A 16,239-nucleotide genomic window follows, 5' to 3' on the forward strand; every position below is an offset into this window, starting at 1 on the left:
ACGGTCTTTTTATAGGTCTAGTTTAACTTTAGTACGTCAAGCTAAATTAAAGTGATAAATAACTGAAATCGGTTTTATTTCGGTTCATCTTTTCCCTATCTTCCCCAAGTAATACATTTCTGATTTTAGTTCACTGTATCAACCCTGATATTGCGCAACAGCACAATAGGGAAATGTGCATAAGCAAATTGATGCCATCTAGTGTTGAACTAAATCAGTTTGTAAGTCTATTCGATTCATTCAAGAAACCCTACATGAGATTGACAACCACATGGCAATGAAACTGGATGGGACCAAATTAAATAACCACTTTATTTAAATCTCTTTACAATAGTTTTACATTTAAAAAATATATATTAATCTTTAAATATCAGCGGGTGTTATTGAGACCCACTTTGTTACACAGATAGTCCATTAGATCCTGCCAACAAAAGTCACATCTTAGGTTACATTTCAGGGTCTCTTTAAGCACATGAGATTATGCAGGTTTTAAACCCCTCACCTTGATTTTTCGCATCTGGTGCACAGCTGCATCATCTAACAACTCAACATTGATGTCATCCTTATTGTCTTCAGAAAGGAACAGTGTCTTTCGAAGGTGGAAAATAACCATTATTGAACGTTATACTGAGCCAAAACAAACATGGATACTATAATGCACTCACTTCTCCATGGGAAGTTACAATTGTGGCTGTCGCCATCTCATCACCAACGGAGCGACTCGTTTGTCTAGGTGTCAAAAAATAAAACAAATCAAACCTTTAGCAAATGCCCACACCACAAGAAACTCACTGCTAAAACTACAGAAGTGAGGAAACCTGACCTGAATTTACCCAACCCCAATGCCGGATCACCCATTTTGACAACCCTTCCTTGGGTTCTTTTTGCACTGGCCGTTGAGGCACATCTGTCAAAGAGAGGGGAGCGATCAAAACTTTAGGAAACAGCCTAACATGTACAAAATCAATTCAACCCCCTGGAATTCATTGCTTAGGCAATCACAATCCTCAGCAGACAGAACAAACTAAAGATGAGACTAATTGTATGCACATTGTCTTTATATATAAAAAAAAAAAAAAAAGATTATTTTCAATTATATACACACACACACAGGTCATATAATTAGAATATCATCAAAAAGCTGATTTCAATAATTCCATTCATAAAGTGAAACTTGTATATTAGATTCGTTCATTACACACAGACTGATACATTTCAAAGGTTTCTTTTAATTTGGGAAAATCCCGAATTCAGCATCTCAAAATTAGAATATAACTTAAGACCAATACAAAGAAAGGGTTTTAAGAAATCTTGGCCAACTAAAATGTATGAACATTAAAAATATGAGCATGTATAGCACTCAATACTTCGTTGGGGTTCCATTTGCCTGAATTACTGCAGCAATGCAGCGTGGCATGGAGTCGATCAGTCTGTTGCACTGCTCAAGTGTTATGAGAGACCAGGTTGCTCTGATAGTGGACTTCAGCTCTTCTGCATTTTTGGGTCTCATATCGCATCTTCCTCTTCCCAATACCCCACTGATTTTCAATCATGCAATTTTCTTGTAGGTGCCAAGTCCTGTCGGAAAATTAAATCTGCATCTCCATAAAGTTGGACCAGTGGACCTACACCAGCAGATGATACGGCACCCCAAACCACCACTGACGGTGATAACTTTACACTGGACTTCAAGCAACATGGATTGTGCGACTCCTCTCTTCCTCTAGTCTCTGGGACCCTGATATCCAAAGGAAATGCAATATTTACTTTTCATCAGAGAATATAACTTTGGACCTCTCAGCAGCTGTCCAGGCCTTTTTGTCTTTAGCCCAGGTGAGACACTTCTGATGCTGTCTGTTGTTCAATAGTGGGTTGACACAAGGAATGCGACAGCGGAAACCAATGTCTTGCATACGTCTGTGTGTAGTGGTTCTTGAAGCACTTGCTCCAGCTGCAGTCCACTCTGTGAATCTCCCCCGCATTTTTGAATGGGTTTTGTTTCACAATCCCCTCCAGGGTGCAGTTATCTCTATTGCTTGTACACTTTCTACCACATCTTTTCCTTCCCTTCGCCTCTCTATCAACGTGCTTGGACAAAGAGCTCCGTGAACAGCCAGACTCTTTTGCAATGACCTTTTGTGTCTTGCCCTCCTTGTGCAAGGGGTAAATGGTCGTCTTTTGGACAACTGTCAAGTCAGCAGTCCTACCAATGACGGTGTAGCCTACAGAACTAGACTGAGAGACCATTTAAAAGGCCTTTGCAGGTGTTTTGAGTTAATTAGCCAATTTGAGTGTGGCACCAGGCATCTTCAATATTGAACCTTTTCACAATATTCAAATTTTCTGAGATACTGCATTTGGGATTTTCTTTAGTTGTCAGTTATAATAAACAAAATTAAAAGAAATGAACATTACTGTATATAAAAAACACATTATACAAGTCATCGTTTTCAGAAAAATTTTGTTTTTGCATTTGTATACACACACACACACACACACATTATCAAAGACTACTTCATTGTGACTGTAGATTGTACGGTTCCAATGAAGGAATAAATTCAAAACAAACAGCCATCTAAAATAACCAGGTTAAATACAATGTAAAGTTTACCTCAGACTTCCAGTGCTCTTACTGTTGTGCAGGGTCTTCTTGGTGGGTTTCTGTGACAGCAAAACTCAGAAGTAAGATTTAAATTAAGTACCCACAAATATGACGTAACAAATGGGGGGTCAGTACCTTTGGACCTTCAACTGGAGCAGTCTTGTTTTGACCTGATGACCTTTGTTGGCCTACTGTGACACTCAAACCTAAAAATAAAGTTAAAGCGAACCTTAAAAGGAATGAAGGTTACATTAAAAAACCGCTTAATAAAAAAAAACAAAAAAAAAAAAAACACCTTTTTTGCTTTGCTTTCGAGATAAGGGTTTCTGAATTTCCGGGGACGCACACTAAACGAAAAAAAAGACAGAAAGCATCCACCAGTACTGATGTAAGTGTTGCGGTTACCTGAAGAGAACACAAGAGGGCAGCAAAATCATTTTACCTTGAGCGCCATAGTGACCTCCCCCACAGAAGTGTCATCATCTGAAACACATTTAGAGATTATAAATAATAAAAACCATCAAGACAGGACAAACAGGCGCTGTAATTGTTGTACCATTCATTAGATCTTTTATCAGCGTGGTGTGGAGCGACTGGGGCATTTTCATCAGTTCTATTTTGAAGACTCGGTCCACAGTGGCCAGTAATTTGTTCAGATTAGCCTCCATTTCATTTATCCGGTCCTGGGCTGTCCCCATGCAAGTAAAAGATTGGGTTCGTTAATATATAAAAACAGAAAATAGCATATATTGATTGTGATACGTGACTGACCTTCCTTCTCAAACTGCTGTATAAACAGCTCTTTTCTTTTAGTAAGTCTAACTTTCTGGTCATAGTTGTGCAGCCCGTCAGGCTGACCGTCAGAGTCCTGACTGACTTTTCTAGTTCTTCGTGAAGCCATGTTAATAACAAGAAAACAGAACTTCAGAACTTTTTATAAATAGGGACAAAATTCGGAGCAGGTGTTCACCAATTACCCTCTTCTGTTTTAACAGCGAGGGTTCACTAGCGCCATTTACTGGCCTGGATATGCGTTTAGATTTATCTCAAATCGTGGCACTACTTTGCTTGTAAACTGTTTCCATGGGTTGATTTTCCCAAGTGGGTAAAAGGTTTAAAATATTGCATAAAATACATTTGACTGAAATGCCTGTATTGAAACATTTTGATATGGACTTCTACATTAATTGTTCCCTCCTGAAGGAATGACCTGCCCAATTCAATCATTTTCAGAAAAAGGCTGAAAATACATCCTTTTTAATCTTTATTTAAGTCTAGCACTCTCTAGTCTATTTCTATTCTAACTACTTGTTTTATTTTAAAAGGAAAGGAGCATTTAACACTAGCATTCTTTCTCTATTATTTCTGCTTATTTTCTTATTTATTATAAAAAATGACCTTCTAACACAAGCACAATCTATTCTTTCTCTGTTCTATTGACTTGTTTTATTTATTTATTTTTAAATACTCTAACACTAGCATTCCCTGTTCTTTTTCTATTATATCTTCTTGATTTATTTTTATTTATTCTAAAAACCAAACAAGCAAACAAACAAAAAAACTTGTTACGTATGCTACGTTGGGCGAAGCCCCGCCTCCTGCCCCGTCTACTGCCCTCTTTTTGGAAAACTGACCAAAATAGTTTTTTTATTCATATAATTAGATTTTATATTTATATCAATTATAATAAATCAATAAATAAATGTTACAGTGCAAAAAAATCAAAGTGTACTGAGACACTCACCCTACGCTGCATGGGCACATCAATACAGCGTAATTTTTGTCACACTGTGCAGCAATAATTACTATTATTTTCATTATTGTAAGGGGTAGGTTAAGGGTGTGTAGGTGTAGAGTTAATAAAACACGATCAAATTTAGGCGACGATACACGACGTCATATGTGTGCGACACATTTAGATGTCTAACTTACTACAGCAGCCTCCTGTCAAGCATGCGAGAGTTGTTTTGATTCTCACATGTGAGGTTTCTGGCAAATATGAGTAAAATAGTGGATGATGCCGTGGATAGTGGCGGAATAGAAGTTATTATTCAGAATGAAATGGACAAAACTGCACCACGGTGTCCACATGGTATGAGATCAATTATACGTTTATTGCTGCCGTGTCAATAGTCTTATTCTAAAATGTAATTAATACCATATGTTTTCATCGACACGTGCTTTTCCCAGGACCCGCTCTGTTGTTCGAGAAAACTGGCTTTGGAGAAGAGAAAGGAAGGAGGTTTTACGCATGCTCTGCTTGTCGGGACAGAAAAGACTGCAACTTTTTTCAGTGGGCAGACGAAAAGGTTAACTAGGACTAGCATTGTATTTATTGTATTACCAATTTTAATGTAACAGTTTACAACGGTTTTTTTTTTTTTATTAAATACTACAAGCAAACTTATATTTGAAAAAATATATAAGACGAATATATTAAATCCTGTAAAGCCTGACATGAAATAATGAAAATAATAATACATGAAAAACAATAAGTGTAATACAGCTTTGATTTTTTTTTTCTGCGCAAAATATATATATCATAGGCAAAAATTTTACCGTGATTTACAAAAAACAGCCACTGAAATGTTATTCGGTGTAACCATAACAATCTTGTTATCTTGTTTACCACAAGAATCAGTTCACAACATATTAAAGACTAATTAGTTTTACCCCAAATACTACTTTCTTGTAATTTTACATTTTTAAACTATGCCACAATCCCATTTTGGCCATTTGCCAGGAATACATTTTCAATGCATTACAATTTAGTATGCTCACTTCTTCTTTTATATACTTTAATATGTATAGGTCAGAATAAGTAAGTTGTTTAAAATTTTACATAAACATACATTTTACAATGGATGACAATGGAACATTATTTCACCCACATTTTGACATTTTATTCTCCCAAATCTCAATTGAAACCATAAAAGTACACATTTTACTTGCATTTAATGTGTTGTCTATGTATATAAAAACACTTGTAAAAATGTATTTTGATGTGGACATTAAAATATCTTTGACCCTTATACAAATCTAAAAGTTATGAAAGAAAAAAAGTTTTTTTTTGTATAAATCTGGCAACAGAAGACTCATTGTAGATTGTGTACACCAGGTTTTTCAGCAAGGTTTAGAAACTTGTGTACCAAATATAATACAGTAAGCTTTATAGGGTTAATAAAATAATCTAAAACATATGACAGCTGAACACAAGCATGTAAGACATAATACAACAAAAATGAAACCTTAATCAAATAAGACAAAAAAACATATGTATGAATACTAGTTTTTCATTCACTTTATGCATTTAATTTATGCTTCAGATATCTGAGGCAAGGATTCTTGCCAGAGAAGATCAAAACCGCTCCAAGATGCCTCCTTTCAGTCATCGGGAATACAGCTCTAGGTAAACTCCTCATCAAATCAAATACCGGCATGTCTGTTTACAGAAAGAGGAAATGACTGAAAATTGAAACAAAAACATACTGAAACTGAAAAATAGTATCAGAGATACTATGACTCAACAAAACCTTTCATATGTGTACGTTTGTTTCTTCTTCAGATTTAGAGAGTTTGTTTCTCTCCCGCTGGAGAAGAGAAGGTTCTGTGTGGACTGTCAGCTGCTGATTCTTCCCGAGGAACGAGCGAATCATGCGAAACACAAGGCCCTTTCTGAGGACACCACAGTGCAGCGATTGAAAAGGCCCAGTCTACTTCTGTGTCCTCTAGATAACAAGAAGAGTAATGCACAGTATCTGTTTGCGGATCGGAGCTGTCATTTCCTCCTGGACATGCTCTTGGGGTTAGGCTTCCAGAAAATTCTCTGTGTTGGGACACCACGGTAAGTGTAAGCAGTTAATGCTATACTCATTTCTATATTATAAAAATCTTAAAGTGTGTGCAGTTGTTTTCCTATCAGTAAATGCCTTTCCACACTGAGCATGATGCGAAAAAGCGAAGCAAAACGCCTTCTGCTAATTCACGCCTTCACGCTAGGAGGCGCCAACCAACAAAACATTTTTCCTCAGATATGTATCTCGTAAATGGATTTAACATCATCCACTGCTCAATAAACAGCGTTAAATTAAGATAAACAAGGTTCTACACCAGAACCAAATTATCTGCAATGCTTATAAGAATAGGCTATATATTATACAGGCTAAAATATAATTAGAAGTACAGTTCGAATCAAGCTACACTTGAAAATGTAATTATTACTGTATTTACTTACCCTCTTTAAACCACCATGGAGTGCTTGTAATACTGTAACTTCCAATTTTGGTCTATACTTGATTTTGATTAATAGGCAGACACATGCACTCTTTGTATGTTTAATAACGGTACAATGCTAATATTTATCATAAACAATTTATTGCTATAAAAATACCATGAGATGCGTACAAAACACATACAAGAAAATATTTTGTCATAATCATGTTTATTTGGTTTCATATTTCATATGAAGAAAAAGAGTGAACACGCTTTGACTCATACATAACACTCGCGCATGTGGCAGGAAACGGACAGTGCTCTACAGATCACATAATTCAGTGGTCAATTAAAAGAAATTTTATTCTACATAAAGAACGTGTTAGAATAAATCTGTTCTTAAATAGCAACGATAAAAAGAACTCCGCATCCACTCTCTTCTCTTATCGGGGATACTCTTCTTCTGTTTGTTTAAACTGGTTTTCGAAACAGCGCCACCACTTTGCCTCGTAGTGCAACAGCAGCTGCTCTGGTCATGTGATCCTAGCTCAAATCTTATTGGACAACCCATGCTTTGCAAAATGAAAAGATTTGTCGGACTGGTTTGAAAAAAAGCTTTGCATTTTTGGTGCGCGGTCTATGTAAAAGCATCCATAGAAATATTTTTTAATTTTTTATTTCAGCGCGTCATCACGTCCGATATTCATTTTGCTTTTTCGCGCTCATTGTGGAATTTCAAAGGTCTATTGGCAAAATATGCTATGTGTACAATCGATAACATATCTCCATTCTGCCCATTTTAACTTTATAATTTAAGATTCTCTTTTACACATTGACAGATTACATGAGGTGATTAAGTTGCGGAATATGGAGGCCAAGAGTCCGAAAATGAAGAGTTTATTGCTGGATATTGATTACAGGTAAACACAATACAACATAATTTGGTTAGTGACACCTCCAGGAAAAGGCAGGAAAGGGGGCGAGGCCATACTGTACTGCTTTAGAGAAAAGGGAGGTACACGCAAAAAATCTATTCATATATGAATCGCAATTCTGTCTTCAAACGATTCTAATGGATTCACAAGTTTCAAAATCAATGTTCTAAAGCAGCGGTTCTCAAACCTGTTCCTCCCCTTGCTCTGCATCTCTCTCTCTCTCTCTCTCTCTCTCTCTCTCAGCTTAGCTACAGCAATGAATGTTACAATTATACACTTATTTTCACTTAGCTATGGGAAGCATTAAACATCAATGTGCATGCAGTTGCCATACTTTATTAAAACTTTATTCAGGATAAAACCATGTATTAAAAGCTAACATAAGCAGTAGCATTTACGAATAACAGTGTGTCTAAAAGTACGAGAAAACAACAAACAAAAAACATTGGCCTACCATTAAAAGCTGAGCTTGCACAGGTTCTGCACGATCCTCTTCAATAATATCCTCTGCCTCTCAATCAGGCTCAAACTGATAAACGATATTAACGAAGCCGCTGTTTACAATACAAACTGAGCACCTGCCGCTGAGGTTAGGGGCGAGATGTTTATTCGTGCGCCAGAGGCAGTTTAGCCAATCAGAACAACCTGGGTTAGCTAACCAATCAGAGCACATCACCTGTTTCTGAGGGAGGGGCTTCAAATTATAAGGTAATGATCAGGGGTTTTTTATTTTATTTTTTTTTTTTTTAAATGAAGCATTAACACATGTTAGACTGCACCCCATAAACACAATCAAGCCTAGAAGAAAAAAAAAACAGTGAACCACCCCCTTAAACAACATGTACTTACTATATGGTTAGGGTTTGGTTTAGGGTTACTTGAATGTAATTATGCATGATGTTATTGTTATTAATTAATGTTGTTATAATAGTAAGTACATGTAACAAGGAAACCTTAAAATAAAGTGTTACCCATAATTCTTTGCAAATAAAAGGTTAAATAACCACATAGACTGAATTAAATTGTTAAGAGGGTACACCAGACTTTTTGAGTATTTTATGTGGAATTTATTTTTATTTATTAGTATATACTACACTCTATTTTAATATTTTTTTTTTTTGCATAAGGTAGAAAAGTTGACCATTCCTCCAGTTTACCTTGATAACCTTTGCTTTTTTGGTACAAGACATAGGCTTATATATTATATGCTTGCACTATTAATAACTGTTAGTGCTCATAAAGATTGCCCTTTATCTAAGAAATATAATATACGTTACCGTTCAAAATTTTTTAGTCTTTTAAAGAAATTAACGATATTATTCAGTAAAGATTAAATAGATCAAAAGTGTCAGTTATGTTCTAAAACAATGTTACAAAAGATCTCTGCTTGAAATAAATACTGTTTATTAATTTTATTGTTTTATTATGGTAATAATAACTATAGACTGAGATCGCATATTTCCATATGATCATGGCCTTTGTCTTTGGGTGAAAAAAAGCGGAAGGCAGGGTAGAGAGGCTCAGTAAACTGATGATGTGCTCTTTCAAACACAGCGTTTTGCACTGCTGAAAACTCTTGTAGCGTTCTCATAGTCTCAGCATCATAAAACACCAGACGGCCCTTCTGATACTTTACAAACACCCCTATTCTGTTGGGTGCTGCCCGAGCTGCTGTGACGGGTAGTGCCACATGCCGATCGTTGTGCCAGGCCGTGAGATGCCCATTCTGAAACTCAAGACTCCACGAGCACCTGTTCCTTCCGAGCTTGGCACCTTTGTCCCGTCCTCTCCTCTGTAGGCTGCCATAAGCCACGCCCACAGCCCATGATGGACAGCATTGCACATCTACCTCCCAGTAGTGCTGCCCAGATGTGATAGCAGCAGAGCCCAAGGCGCAGTATAACTGATCAAACCTCAGAGGCTCATTGGGAACGCAGCGATCCTCTGAGGAAAGGCACAGGCCCCGTCCTTCTGAGCTCAGCTTGATCTGTTTGTGACAGCTCTGTTTGTCAATCGACACATTGAAGGAGTCTGTCAAGATCAAATGCAAGAATATTCAGAAACACCTAATTTACTTACAGCATATTTTGAACACTTCTTGTTGTCCATTAGCTAATCCTTTCAATACATCATGATATATGGAATATATAATACAGTCTAAAAAATTATGCACAGAACACACAAATTATCTATATTTTTAAACACCGTATGTATGATATACACTACTGTTCAACAGTTTGAGATCAGTGTGTGTGTGTGTGTGTGTATATATATATATATATATATATATATATATATATATATATATATATATATATATATATACATACCTATTTTCTTCTGAAATATTATAACAATTGTAATATATTTGGAAATGTATTTTATTCCTGAGATGGAAAGCTGAATATTCTTAATTATATTAAAATATTAAATATTTCTTAATTATTAACATTTCTGGGGAGAAAAATAATTAAATTAAATTGAAAGAAAATAATTAATTATATATTTGAAATATAAATTTTGTACAATTATAAATGCCCCTACTGTCACTTTTGTTATATATATATATATATATACATACATAATTTATTTTTAATCCTACTGACCCCAAACTTTTGAACCGTGTGTGTGTGCGTGTGTGTGTATATATATACACACACGCGCACACGCACATGATATGTATAATATATTTTAAAATATATATATTTAGAGGATATATTTAGCATTAACTTGATTTATGGGTTTTAGGGGCTGATAGTGTTTTGTACCCAGAAGCAGGTTCTTTCGTTGGAGCTGGGCTTTCAGATCTTTTGAGATGTTCCTAAGAACCTTCATGAGCTTATGGATCCTTTCTTCATTCATTTTTATCTCCCCTTCAGCTGGGTCCAGTTTCTTACGACAGCTAGCCAATCTAGTTAAATATACATCAGAATCAAACGTACAGCATGTTTGCTATCGAACAGAACATGGTAAGGCATGTTGTTTTGATAATTTATATCTATTCATGAAATGGTAAAATATGGCCTTACGTAAAATCCTCAGGAAATGGCTGAAAGGAGAGGGAACATGCAGAAGAGAATATATGTGATCCATACATTTTATTACAACGACATGAAATGCATGTTTTATCCTTGATGGTTACCTGCTTCATCGACTCTGCTGGGCTCTGTTGAGCTGATTGAATAGCACTGATGTGTTTCTGCAGGAGACTGAGGTGTTGATTCCAGTCTTGAAGGATTCGGTTTAGTTTACTGCTGGTCTCCCGGCGGTCTTGCTCGATCATGTCCAGAACAGCCTTCTCATCCTCCTGCAGAGCCATATGTAGCTCCTCGAAGCACTCCTGTACCTGCTGCTTCATGGCCTCTGAGCTCATCTTCAGCAGAGATGGAGGATTCATTAGTTATTTAATTTCAACAATAGTTCTCTGTCAAGCAGACATTCAGTATAGTTTCTGGGCTTTTTTTTTTTTTTTTTTTATTCAAAAGATACTTTTTTCTTGCTTCTGGTCAAGCCCTTCATGCCAAGCAGCAGTCATACAGATCACTTTTTACCATCAAATTAAATTCCCAAAAGGGTTTTGCTTACATTCAGGTTTGCTTGCCGCTTTTTAATTGATTCCAGATGGGACTCTGTTTTTTTCCTCTCCTTCTTCAAGTCATCCAACCAGACTGGCAGCTGTTTACATGAGATTTTTGAATTATATATTTATTTACTGCACACTACTACTCAAAGGTTTGGGGTCAGTAAGATATTTATATATATATATATATATATATATATATATATATATATATATATATATATATATATATATATATATATATATATATATATATATATATATATAATTAATAAATGAGTATGTTTATTCACCAATGGTGCATTTAACTGATTAAATACGTAATACAATACAAGTTATATTTGTATATTACAGCTTTTATTAACACTGATAATAAGAAAATTTGCTAAGCAGAAATAGGCATATTAGAGTGATTTCTAAAGGATCATATGACACAGATGACTGAAGTAATAGCTGCTGGAAATTCAACTTTGGCATCACAGAAATAAATAAAAATATAAAATAAAAATAAATAAATAAATAAATAAAAATGAAACAGTTACTTCAAATTGTAATGACATTTCACAATATAATTGTTTTTACTGATACACTTGTTTTCAATTTCACTTGTATACAGTGATACACGGTGAGCATAAATAAAAATTACCAACTCCAAATTTTTGAATATTAATGAAAGTCTTAAACTTGCTTTTCATTGTTGGAGCACATGTTCAAACTCAACAACAACCATAAGAGTATTCCTAGAGAAGATTTCTGGCATGACCACATTCTTATGTTTTATTTGTCTAGCAGGTTAGAAAATCTGTCATTACCTCGGAGGGTTTCGGAGAGTTGGCTCCAGTTCTCCTGATCAGTTTTGGAGAGCGTGGGAAGGGCTGGGTAACTTGTGTCCCTGAACGAGCCTCGGTTACCAGACAGAAGGAACTTATTTCCTCTGATAAAGGCCGAAAGTCTTCCTCTGCCATCTGTCCAAGTCTCCTCTGAGCCAATGTGAAAAAAAAACATCACAAACATCACTCTAGTAGCTTTTAGTGATCATTGTGTCAATAAACTGTATACAGCTGTAGAATAAGTAAAAATGTAGAAAATGCTCTAAATTAGCTGGTTTTCTCAGAGGACTTTGAAACTAGTTTCTTCTGACTTCTTGCTAATGCATAAAATGTCGGAGCAAGCCAAACCTTTCCTAGAACACACAGAATGCCTAAAGTTGCATTTCTATCTCCATAGCCCAAAGCAAGGAACTGAACATTTGAATCGTAACCGTACTTTCGAGCAGCTTGCACGTCTATCTTAACATTGGCACAATATCAAGTCACACAGTTCTTTGTACAGTTGTGTTCTTTGTAACTGAAATATGTAATAACATAACTTACCTAATAGATGGATAAGAGAATTAGTCAATGTGTTTAGTTGTTGTCGTCTTCCTGCAAGCACTGCTATGTTCGTCTGTGGAATGTGGTAAAAAAAGGTGTGCAGCCCCTTTTAACAAGTCAAAGCCTGTGTGTGCACACTTTTGCAATGTTTTATATCTAGCAGGACTATGTCTGCTCAATTCCAGACTTGTTGACCTGCTGCAGGGTTTGGAAGTAGCAGCAGATTGAGGTTTTTATTTAGCTGTTCTGAAATGCATGTTGACACTTGCATTGCATGCATTTTGCAAGCATCAACCCCTTTATTTTTTCGCCCTCTTAGGTACTGTCAGTTTTACGGGCAGGATGAGTTCTGCCGCTATAATATGTTCAACCATCACTTTTTTGATGATGAGGTAAAAGAAGAAAAAAAAAGCCTCCTTTGACGTCAAATGTGGTCAACTGTAGTACATTCTGATAAGTCATCATACGCTGTTTTGCAGGAAGCGGTCACGTTTTTTCAAGGCTTTCTGCGTGAGGAGGAAGGAGCCAAGGTAGTCATGATAACAGACCCCCCATTCGGAGGCCTAGTGAAGCCCCTAGCCAACAGTTTCTCTCAGATGTCAATCACCTGGAGAATTCAGAATAAAGGTTTGAGGAACAGCATGCTTTACTAAGCCATAAGAGGACTTACTTTGGATGACTTGCACTTGTGTATGTTTTACTTTCAAAGAAATTGCATTAATGCATTTTCAACAGTTTACCAAAAAAGTCAAATTCTGCCATTATCCACTCAACTTCCATTTGACTTTCAGTGAATTTTTTTCTTCAGAGGAAGACGAAAGTAAAAATTGTGTTCGCTGATCTCACACAAAGCTATCAAATTACTTATTTGCATACTTGAAACCCTCAGTTTCCATCCATTTCCTGTAATTACATTGAAAGGAGAGACCAGCACAATTGCACAATTTTTCCTTTTATATTCAATGGAAGAAATAATGTCATACAGGTTTGGAACGGCATGAGTGTGAGCAAGTGACTCAGACACTTCATAATCTGTTATCAATCTTATTAGTCGTTGTTGATTTTTAGTAAGCGATGCAGGTCAGATGCCAATGATCTGGATCTTCCCTTACTTCTTTGAGTCCCGTATCCTGGAGTGTTTTCCCTCCTTTTCTATGCTGGATTACCAGGTATTATAGGAATATTGTCTTATAAAGATGTTAATAAATATAAGAATACATTTACAGGGTATTATAGTCCGGTCTTATACTTCATTCTCAGGTTGATTATGATAACCATCCTCTATATAAACACGGAAAGACAGGCCGTAAGCAGTCACCTGTTCGACTTTTCACCAATCTGAGCCCCAAAGATATCGCTCTACCAGAGGATGAAGGTTACAGGTGCACAAAAATAATGCATTTCTGAGTTTTTGATTTGAAAGAGATACATAAAAAAGTCGTAAAAATGCTTTTGTTTTTAAAATAGTTAGCAAACGTTACAAATAAGCAATGACTATCTAAATACATGTATTGAGTATGAGTGTATTTTGTTTGTTTTTGTAATTTTTTAAAGGGATTTGTGAGAGAAAACCAATTTGTAAAAAAAAATAATAATAATACAAGTAGTTATAAATGCTGTTATAAACTGCTTTAAGGTGGTTAAACATTTACACCTTTTTTTTTTCAATCCTTCTCAGATTTTGCAGTGTTTGTGAGAGGTATGTGTCAGCAGGAAACAAACACTGCCCAAAGTGTGACACGTGCCCATCTAAGGTGAATGCTCATTTCTTAGTCAGTGTATGAAAATAGATGTAGATTAACTGACATTTACTTATTTCTCTCACAGGATGGGCGAGAATGGAAGCACTGTGATGAATGTGGACGGTGTGTGAAGCCTTGTAAGCAGATTTGTATTCATTTAAACTGATGTTTCCTAATGTGTTTATTTCTCACTCTCTTACCACTTTCTTTCTGCTTTTATTCTCTCTCCAGCATGGCGTCATTGTTCCTCATGTGGTCACTGTGCTCTCCCTGATCACCCTTGTGGTCAGAGCCAAACTGGCTGTTTCAACTGCGGCAGCCAAAAACACAAACTTAGAGCCTGTCCTAAGAAACACAATAAACGGCGAGTATAAACCAGGGTTATTATAGGCAACTTAAACACACACAAAAAAAAGTTGCTTGAGTTATATTAAACATTTACTGAAATAACACACAGACACACACACATATATATATATTAAATTAAATGTTCCCTCCTGGTGGAATGACCTCCCTAACTCACTCAGTCTTTATCCATCTTCAAGAATCGGCTTAAAATCCATCTCTTCCATCTTTATTTGACCCTCTAACTTTAGCACTCATTCTAATTCTATTCTTTAAAAAAATCTACCAGTAACTACCTTTCTAACATCTGTTTAATGACTAAATGTAATAAATGTAAATTGATGTACTGAAGTAACTAAAACTAAAATAGAAATGTAAAACTATATTGACATTAAGGACCTAAAAAATAAATAAATATAATACAAATGACAAAAACACAACATGCATATTCAGGAATATCACTTAATATGATGATTTCTGCACTCTCAGGTCTATTTAATACTAATGATTCTCTTACATGTTTTGCCAACAGACTGATTGTGCCGGGTGGCCGTGGTGCTCCAGGACTGTTAAAACACACTGCTGGCAAATCCACAACTAAGAACAAGAGGAGATGAACAGATACACGCACGGTGCATTACAGGATGGGTTTTGGCTGCTGAAAATTGCATCATGATAACAAACAGTGTGATCACAGAGTGTGAAACAGCTAACCTACATCTATACAAGAAGGTTGTTGTGTATGTACAGCCATAGTTGTCTTCTTGCATCCTGTTTTTTTGTCATATGCTCATCCTACACTGCAACTTTCTCAGTAAAATTGAAACGTTGTGTGAACAAACATCATCCTTGGTCTGGAGTAACGTTTCAGAGAAGTTTTGTTCCAGTTTATCTTTCTCAAACAGTGACAATCTGTGGATAAAATCTTTGAATAAAACTACTGTATTACTGGAATGAATTTCATTTTTGGCACTTTAACACTTTTTCGATAGTCCACTTTAGACATTCTACTAACATAAGCTTTGCAACTACATGTCAACTAGCAATCATAAGAATAGTAGTAGATTGTCTGCTAAATATCTTCTAACACTTTATTTTCATGGGTCCACAACATACACACAACATACGGTCTACTTTACAAGTATACAACTTATTCTACAAACCCGATTCCAAAAAAGTTGGGACACTGTACAAATTATAGATAACATATCAAATGTTGAAAGTGAGACATTTTGAAATGGCATGCCAAATATTGGCTCATTTTGGATTTCATGAGAGCTACACATTTCAAAAAAGTTGGGACAAATAGCAATAAGAGGCAAGAAAAATTAAATGTCCATATAAGGAACAACTGGAGGACCAATATGCAACTTATTAGGTCAATTGGCAACATGATTGTATATAAAAGAGCCTCTCAGAGTGGCAGTGTCTCTCAGAAGTCAAGATGGGC

The 16,239-nt window shown here is 35.9% G+C and overlaps 3 protein-coding genes across 4 annotated transcripts; 1 reads left to right on the forward strand and 2 right to left on the reverse strand.

The window, feature by feature from the left end:
• Positions 1 to 298: 298 nt before the first annotated feature.
• LOC113112233 (borealin-2-like) lies at positions 299 to 3,534 on the reverse strand. Its single transcript, XM_026277664.1, has 10 exons — positions 3,374 to 3,534; positions 3,159 to 3,290; positions 3,045 to 3,085; positions 2,898 to 2,949; positions 2,738 to 2,808; positions 2,612 to 2,661; positions 824 to 907; positions 666 to 729; positions 503 to 589; positions 299 to 421 (listed from the first exon to the last, which is right to left on the reverse strand). The coding sequence occupies exons 1-10, from the start codon at positions 3,501 to 3,503 to the stop codon at positions 371 to 373; spliced, it is 762 nt and encodes a 253-aa protein (XP_026133449.1). The 5' UTR covers positions 3,504 to 3,534; the 3' UTR covers positions 299 to 370.
• Positions 3,535 to 4,490: 956 nt separating this feature from the next.
• On the forward strand, positions 4,491 to 15,743 carry zcchc4 (zinc finger, CCHC domain containing 4). Its single transcript, XM_026277013.1, has 13 exons — positions 4,491 to 4,694; positions 4,793 to 4,911; positions 5,929 to 6,011; positions 6,168 to 6,446; positions 7,654 to 7,734; positions 13,022 to 13,094; positions 13,182 to 13,329; positions 13,771 to 13,871; positions 13,963 to 14,084; positions 14,381 to 14,456; positions 14,530 to 14,581; positions 14,676 to 14,808; positions 15,322 to 15,743. The coding sequence occupies exons 1-13, from the start codon at positions 4,601 to 4,603 to the stop codon at positions 15,404 to 15,406; spliced, it is 1,446 nt and encodes a 481-aa protein (XP_026132798.1). The 5' UTR covers positions 4,491 to 4,600; the 3' UTR covers positions 15,407 to 15,743.
• LOC113111852 (tripartite motif-containing protein 14) lies at positions 8,858 to 13,015 on the reverse strand. 2 transcript variants are annotated; one of them, XM_026277015.1, is made up of 7 exons: positions 12,703 to 13,015; positions 12,142 to 12,304; positions 11,335 to 11,424; positions 10,892 to 11,122; positions 10,779 to 10,798; positions 10,518 to 10,660; positions 8,858 to 9,780 (listed from the first exon to the last, which is right to left on the reverse strand). In XM_026277015.1, exons 2-7 carry the CDS (start codon positions 12,292 to 12,294, stop codon positions 9,188 to 9,190), a joined length of 1,230 nt encoding a protein of 409 aa, XP_026132800.1. In that variant the 5' UTR covers positions 12,295 to 12,304; positions 12,703 to 13,015; the 3' UTR covers positions 8,858 to 9,187. The 2 variants fall into 2 exon arrangements, with proteins under 2 accessions (XP_026132800.1, XP_026132799.1); XM_026277014.1 differs by having other exon boundaries at positions 12,142 to 12,309.
• Positions 15,744 to 16,239: the final 496 nt, after the last annotated feature.

Source organism: Carassius auratus, chromosome 12, assembly GCF_003368295.1.
Source record: "Carassius auratus strain Wakin chromosome 12, ASM336829v1, whole genome shotgun sequence".
NCBI lineage: Eukaryota > Metazoa > Chordata > Actinopteri > Cypriniformes > Cyprinidae > Carassius > Carassius auratus.